The 7485-nt window shown below is 48.7% G+C and overlaps 1 protein-coding gene across 1 annotated transcript; it reads right to left on the bottom strand.

The window, feature by feature from the left end:
- LOC122382097 (neo-calmodulin-like) lies at positions 1-2300 on the bottom strand. Its single transcript, XM_043367026.1, has 5 exons — positions 1871-2300; positions 1329-1585; positions 1064-1154; positions 702-758; positions 1-424 (listed from the first exon to the last, which is right to left on the bottom strand). Exons 1-5 carry the CDS (start codon positions 1911-1913, stop codon positions 390-392), a joined length of 483 nt encoding a protein of 160 aa, XP_043222961.1. The 5' UTR covers positions 1914-2300; the 3' UTR covers positions 1-389.
- Positions 2301-7485: the final 5185 nt, after the last annotated feature.

Below are 7485 nucleotides of genomic sequence, written 5' to 3'. Positions count from 1 at the left end.
TGTTTTGCTGTCACCGTGCATTGTATTAGTAACAAGTGCGGCGGTCACAAGCGTGCCATAAACATAGACAGATGTAGGGCTCGGGGACCGTGGCGGGTGCGGCGTCTCCGGGCCGGCTCCAGGGCGGCGCCCACCGCCCCCGGTCCCCGGCGGAGGGGCGTCCGGCGCCGCTCAAGGCGAGCACCACCGGCCGGCGGGCTCGCCCTCTAGCGGGCGGCCGGAGCCACGCGGTACCGACAGGACAGCGGAGCTCTCTCTCTCTCACTCTCTCAGACAGCGGCGCGGGTCGGCGGTCGTGGGGGCGGTCCGCCGTTTGCGGCCATACCCGGGACGGATCGGACTGGACCAGCCAGCCGACAGTTCGATAACGTGCGAGAGTCAGCCCGGCCTCACTCGTCGTCCGCAAACACACACTGCACAAACTCTGCGAAAACACACAACACAGACACAGTCAGGCTTCAGTTATAACACTTGGAATTATGATACACTCTGCTTTGCATGAGCTATTCGAAATAGTTACACTAAGGGAGAAGCTATGTTTCGACTGTTTACATAGGAAACACCATTCGCTTGAATTGAAGGTACCACATCAATACAAAGTTGGAACTACAGCCGTCCGCCACTCAAAAGCTGATGCCAAAAGCTTATCAATACACAAATGACAGCCAGAAACAGCGTCCTCGTGTTATCCTATGACTCACCAGAGTAGGAGATGCGACTGTCTCCATCCTGATCGATCTCAGCAACAATGTCCTCAACTGAAACACACATTATAGTTGTGATGTAACAGGTTATCGACGCCGGCATTACGACTGAAACTGTAGTCGGAAAGGGATAAACTGTTTTGAAGTGTTCATTTTACCATAGTTGTCGCCAATCTTGACGGTATGTGTAAACACAATTTTTAGATTGAGACTTCCGGTACAACTTGCCGAAGCTGCAAAAGTTACACCCAAAGTCGAATGATACGAAAACTAGCGAAAAGGGAAGGTTGCTCAAAGCTCATGATGCTAAGATTGTTCAGATAAAAGTGAACGCCGAACTCCTATAATTATGTACTCACTGTCCTCGAGGGGGATGTTCTTTCCCAGGCTCCTCATGACGTTCCAGATGTCCTTGGGGCTGATGGTGCCAAAGTTCCGACGGTCGAAGATCTGGAATCATAGTGAACGTCGTTGATAACGCATAGGGAACAGGCCGCGACACCACATAAAGACCCAGCAGACAGTGATTATAGCAATGTGAAACCAGAAACCACTGAACGTGCACGCATTAATCAAACGTTAATTAGGTTCTACGCTTCAGTTTGACAAAGCCCGCCGTCTTACCTGGAAGGTCTGCCTGAGGTTGGCCTGCCTCTCGTGGTCAGCCTTGGCCAGCTCCTCCCTCCGGGACGTGCGGAAAGCCTCGACAAAGTCCTCGAATGTGATGATGCCGTCACCATCCACGTCCGTCTTGGCCATGACCTCGTCCATCTCGGTATCGGTGATGTGGAGGTCGATGCTGCGCAGGACGTTGGTCAGGTGTACCGGGGAGATGTGGCCATCCTCGTCAGTGTCCAGCAGGTCAAACTGACGGCGCAGCGCTGAAAACAAACAAGGTTAGGTTCATTTCCGGGGACTGCAATGTGCAGACGAGCGTATAACCGTCGGCCGATTAGATTGCATGACGATGCCAGACATAACATGGTCATCGCCCGTCTTTCGGCATTGCGGTGTGCAAACGGAGTTTTTTATTCTCGTAATGTATTGGAACCAAAGGGACCAGACGTAAGTTACAAACCAAAGCAGCTATAAATAATAAACATAGCACGAAACCACGAAAGGGTTAAACTGCATGATTACGCTAAGATTAAGTTTCCAGTACTTACAGGCGACCTGATCTACGGGCAGACTGGCGATGCTGGGAGACATGATTGTGATGTACGAGTTGTTTCTGGTGCGTCTGTGCAGACCTGCTGCTTGAACGCCGAGTTTGTGCGGTGAGAGGCAGACGGGACGAGGGAGACCAGCTGCCCTGACGGTGTCGACTGCGAGGAACGACGCCACGGCGCCGCTCTTATACCGACACTTACGTCACAGGTGTGATCCCAGAGGTGACCAGTCACTGGGGAGTGGACTCTGGACCCAGCCAGCCCTCCAGCACCTACACTCGCAACTAATTGCCCTCGTGCACGGACGGATAGTCACGAACATTGTGCCGGAGACTTGGTTTTGGCGTAGGTCTGAGACGTAGCGTGAGTTTTCGTTTCGGAGAACGGTGACAAACAGTATGGCACGGAGGCCCTTGGGTGCAGACTCCTGGATGCAGTGAGCCGCGTACATTTAAACAGAACTGGACACGGTGATAACAATGAAGTGCGGGTAACGAGAGAGGCTTGGACAAAGGCGACTGCTCAGTTTACTGGTGTGGTCACTGCCCACTGGGCAAGTGGCATGAGTCGTTATGAGACTACAAACTTTTAATTGTCAGCCTCTATTCACAGATCTACCGATGCCTATATGCGGCAAACTTTTGAAGTTTGGCCCTACAAAAGTTTGAGAAATCATGCCCAGCTAGTTGCCACGGAGACGGGATTGACGATGTTGACTTAGAGCATCCCTACTGCATTCGTCACCGGTGTCCGGGAGACATAGCTATTCAGCTGTGGCGCCCTTGCATGCCCTCTAAGATAGCCCCGGCGTCCTTGGGTGCTCCGTGTGACAAGTCTCGGCGGAGGGTTGAGTGGGAGCGAGGCAATAACAATTAGCCTGATGGCCTGACCACAACACATTTGCAAAGTTTGAAGGACAGAAAGCTTAACCCGCGCACCGACGGGGGGGGCCGGATATCCGCCCCCCCCTTCCTGAGGTTTTTCGCGAATAGCGGGAAAACCGCGGCGCGTAGTGCCGCGAAATTTGGTACGACCATTCTATCATTAATTTTACACATGGTGTGCAAGTTTGAACCTCTTAACTTTTAAGGTCAGGTCACCAGGTCACTTTGAATGACCCAACCTCAAGTCACTTTTTTGCAACTTTGTCACCGTGCCAGAGCTACAGTAGATGTCGGAGGCCTTTGAAAGTCGCAGAATGTCATTAGTAGCTACAATTTGTTTATCTCGGAATTTTGATATCGATGACCTAAGGTCAGGTCAATTTCTCGACCTCCCCATTATAAGTCAATGGGGGAAAAATCAACTCCCTGTTTTTACCACTAAAACGGGTCGGAATGGCCTATATCATTCGATGCGGATTGATGAGAGGACCACGATGATGCCCTTAAATTGTTCCTATCTTGACTAATTCGAAAGTTATTCGCGAAAAACTATCCATATCTAGCACCGCCATTTTGACTTTTTTGACCCCTGTGACGTCACCTTTGACCTGACCTGAAAATGACCTTTGTAAAAATTGTAGACCTTGTCCGTGCGTACCCCATGCCGTTTACCGCTTGTCGCTATCTTGCTTCGTTCTCAACTCTCAGGGAGGGGGGCGGTCATCCGCCCTCCCCCCCGTCGGTTCTAAGTTGGCGCAGACCCCCGTCGGTGCGCGGGTTAAGATGCCCTGAATGTCTCTTGTTAAAGGTAGTGGACCAGCTTTCTTGGACCATATGGAGTTAATGACCCGGATAAGGAGAACCGGATTTTTAGAACTTATCCATACCTTCAAAACTCATGGAAACGTCTTAAATTCTTCAAATTTTGAGTACCCCAGTGCGAAATTCGCCCCGACGGGTTGTCGGTCGTACCCCAACCACATTTCACACCACTATGAACAATAAATGCACACACTAAAATCGCTATTACCGATAGGCTCATCCAATCAAGTTTCGATAAACCCGTTCATCATCATCTCCTGCGGTTTCGAACACGCCTGTTAGGTGGCTTCTGATGGTCGTCGAGGTCGGAATTTCCAAATACGCGTGGTGCGTCGGGCTGCGCGCTCTGACTTCGGCCAAGAAAAATGCGTCAGCTGATCATTGTCATTTCTGCCACTTGCGTGTGGTGAAATGGGGTCATAACTTAAGAGACGGCTGTTTCATATCAATTATTTTACATAAAATCATATTTCAAACCATAAATTAATGTTCGACAGCCAAATTAAAGAAACAATACCAATACAGGCTTACAGTTTAAGTTCGACATTGTGTTGTCTACGATTAGACAGCTGATAACTCATTCCCGTACGTCGTAACTCTATAATGACCTTTGCTTATTGTCACATGTGCGCCGCATTCGCGATTGTTGCCGACGCCTGTTTGCAGGTCAGCCCACTACAGTTGTTATACATATCGAAAAACCGATAAACTTTTAGGCAAAAAAGGCACTATTCCAGGCCCATTTTTGATTTTTTTGCGATATTAGGTAAAAACAGAAGCTTCTTATCCTAGGAAAAATAAAATGGGAAATCATTGGAAGGTGGCACACTACCTTTAAGTCCATGACGAGCTTAGAAGCATCTCACCCTATTGTCATTATGAGCAATATCTGCTCACTGCTGTAAAAGCATGCCCAACGGCACATAAAGCGCATCAGATACATCCTTTACAAGAAAGTCTTGTTTCATACGTGATGCTTAAATGGAGGATGTGAAGGCATGGGCGCCGCCACGGATTTTTGACTGGGGGGGACGGACTGACCGACTGAAAACCCAAAAGTAGGCATTCTTACCGTGGCTTTTTCGGTCCGATGCATTCAAAGTTTAAAGCAAATATACCACTTTTAACATTGGGTTTTGAACTGAAGTAACAGTTTTGTAGCCTGAGCTGAGACGAGAACAAATCAGGAGCTTTTATGGCTCAACGATCACCCTAGCCAAAGATATCGGTATCGATTTTAGGTTTGAATACTGAAGTCATTCCCATAATTACACTTTGTCATTCCCTTACCGAGGAATCCATTCCCTTACGGAAAAATGCCAGCCAATCAGCATTCAGCTGCTTTGAACTACGTAATCTGATTGGTCAACGCGTAATCAGCTTCCGCTGCAATATACCTAGGTAAGGCCTCTACGAAAGACGGAAATTGGTTCTTATGTAAAAATAAATAAAAAATCATTTTGCAAATATTCGTTATGTTATTTCCTGACCATTTTAAGCATAAAAACTCATAAACCTGTGGCAAAACAACTGGTTTGAGGAAAGTAGTTTAGGTATTTCCTTTAAGTAATGGCTGTAGACCGAATTCCCACCGAGTACCTACCTACATTTGGAGCTTGGAGAGTACCTACCTACTTGGAGCATCAGATGTGTATATACATCAGATGTGTATATACACATCTGATGTCCGATTCAATTTTGACATGGCAAAGCCTCTAGTGCCTCATCATCAGGGTATAATTGCTGATGTATGCCACTAATCTGATCGGTAATGCATATTGCATAGGTAATGCATATTGCATACCCGCGTGGGGGAGGAGGCGTTGTAGGTATAGTTACAATCTCTCTGCCTGGGTTGTGCACGAATCGGCGCGAAGCGCCGCGAAAATTGGCAAAAAACATCAGGCAAAACTGCTCTAAAATACGAATTTTGCAGCCCGTTTAAAAAGCTTGATACCAGAAAACCTTAGGTCAGGTCACCAAGTCAAGTAGTCAAGTCGCCTCAAAGTTTTGTGCTCCTGTCAACGGTATAGCTTATTTCTTAGAAGCTGAAAATTTAGTGTAGTTAGTGTGACTGCAGAACTGTGGGGTCGGAGCCGGAATCAGTCGGAGTTGACAGTTTTGGCCAGAGTCGGAGTTGAAGTCTTCGAAATTGTTCAGATTTTGACTCCGAGGTCGGATTGGTTTAAAGTCATGCTCTTGGCTGGTTAGACGAAATATATTATGCCCGTTTTCGGCCAGTCGTGTTATACGACACACGTTGATCACGATATCAAAAATCGGCAGTTCCGCGATAACAGGTCGGATACTGAGCTGGAGAATTGGAGATTTTGTTGGCCGAGGTGGCAGGGGTCAGACCAATGCATGTAGGCCCATACCCCACATACTGAGTATTTGAACATCCTGGACCCTCTCAGATTCGGCACCGTTCCATCTCTTCCATCCTCAGGACAGTCAAATCCTTCTCCTCCACGCCGCGATCCCCTGCTCCGGGCTGGACGGGCAACTCTATCCCATGCGGGAATGACTCCACTGGAGCTAGAGTCCGTTGCCGGGTACAGTGAGTGCCAGTGGGCTGGGCTGCCTGTTCAATTGGTCGAGTTCAGCCCAAGTGGCTCACTAGGGTGGCTGCCCAGACCAATTTCTCCCACTAATTCTTTCATCCTTCCGGCTCTGAAATGGTCTCATTGGACCGAAGGGCCTAATCAAATTTCGAGTAGGAAAACAACCAGTAAAACGCCTTTTGGGGCGACCAACGGAGCGAGCGAGGGGGTTGGTCTTGCACGTACGGAATTGCGAGGGGGTACCTCCGACCAACTTGTGCACTGCACCCTACTGACCAGTTTCTAACGATGTGCCAAATTTGAGCGCAATCGGCCTAGCCGTTCTCGAGATCTGTAAGCGGCACCCTGCACGTGCGCACGTGCAAAATGGGTCCCAACTGACTTTTGCACGGCACCCTAATAACCGGTCCCTAACCATGTGTCAACTTTCAGCACAATCGGTTCAGCCGTTCTCGAGATCTGGAATCGACCCCTGCACGTGCGCACGTGCAGCAGCACCCCAACTGTGGCACATGGTCATGGATTTGGATATGCATTGCCTGGTGGGTGCCTACCTACCTACATGCTAACTTCAGCGCAATCGGCCCAGTATGTTACCGAGATACCTAATGCAATTGTTACAAAACTGACACCTCTTCGTTTTTCACGTGGCGGGTGCATAATAGGTCACCCACATGCATCGAGAATAGTTCAATACTTGTTAGAAGGAATGAAGCTACCCTACAAAAATTACCGCATGTAAATCAGTCAAGTGGTTCCTGAGACATAAGTCTCGCAAAAGCGTGACCACGGCCCGTTCATACTCAGAAATTTCGAGAAAGACTACGCTCGCTTCGCTCGCTCCGTAATGGGTTTGGGGGGGGGGACGTCCCCCTTCCATTCTGAGAGTGGGGGGGACGCGTCCCCCCCGTCCCCCCCGGTGGCGGCGCCCATGTGTGAAGGCTTCATTAGGTGCAGTATTTTTTTTAGTAAGATGTGTACCTACACGTAATCTGCATTCGTCAGACTATGTGTACATAATCAGACGAATACAGATTAACCCGTGCACATAATCGTGTATTTATAGTCACCGTGCACATAATGAGCGGGAAAGGGTGCAGCTTCCAGATGCTGGGTCAAATAAATTTGAAAAAGAAGTTGCAACTTTGTCAAATTAACACATAATTTCGAAGGATTGATGCCAGAATATATATTACTGACCGGGCCGACGAAACTATTTGGAAACGAGGTTTGCAAAATTGACGTAGGCCCGAGTGCGAAGCACGAGGGCCGGAGTCAAATTTTGCAAGCCGAGTTTCCAAATAATTTCGTACGGCTGAGGTCAGTCAAGGCGAGGTCAGTA

The sequence above is a fragment of the Amphibalanus amphitrite genome, unplaced genomic scaffold (assembly GCF_019059575.1).
Source record: "Amphibalanus amphitrite isolate SeventyFive unplaced genomic scaffold, NRLGWU_Aamphi_draft 000133F_arrow, whole genome shotgun sequence".
Lineage (NCBI taxonomy): Eukaryota > Metazoa > Arthropoda > Thecostraca > Balanomorpha > Balanidae > Amphibalanus > Amphibalanus amphitrite.
Note: the sequence above shows the minus strand (reverse complement) of the source record. Positions and strands in the feature narration are given on the sequence as shown.

Coding starts and splice junctions, on each gene's coding strand:
- LOC122382097 (XM_043367026.1), bottom strand. CDS start 1,913: ATGTCTCCCAGCATCGCCAGTCTGCCCGTAGATCAGGTCGCCT. Junction 1,586..1,870: donor GCCCGTAGATCAGGTCGCCT/GTAAGTACTGGA, acceptor GTTTGTTTTCAG/CGCTGCGCCGTCAGTTTGAC. Junction 759..1,063: donor GAACATCCCCCTCGAGGACA/GTGAGTACATAA, acceptor TGTGTGTTTCAG/TTGAGGACATTGTTGCTGAG.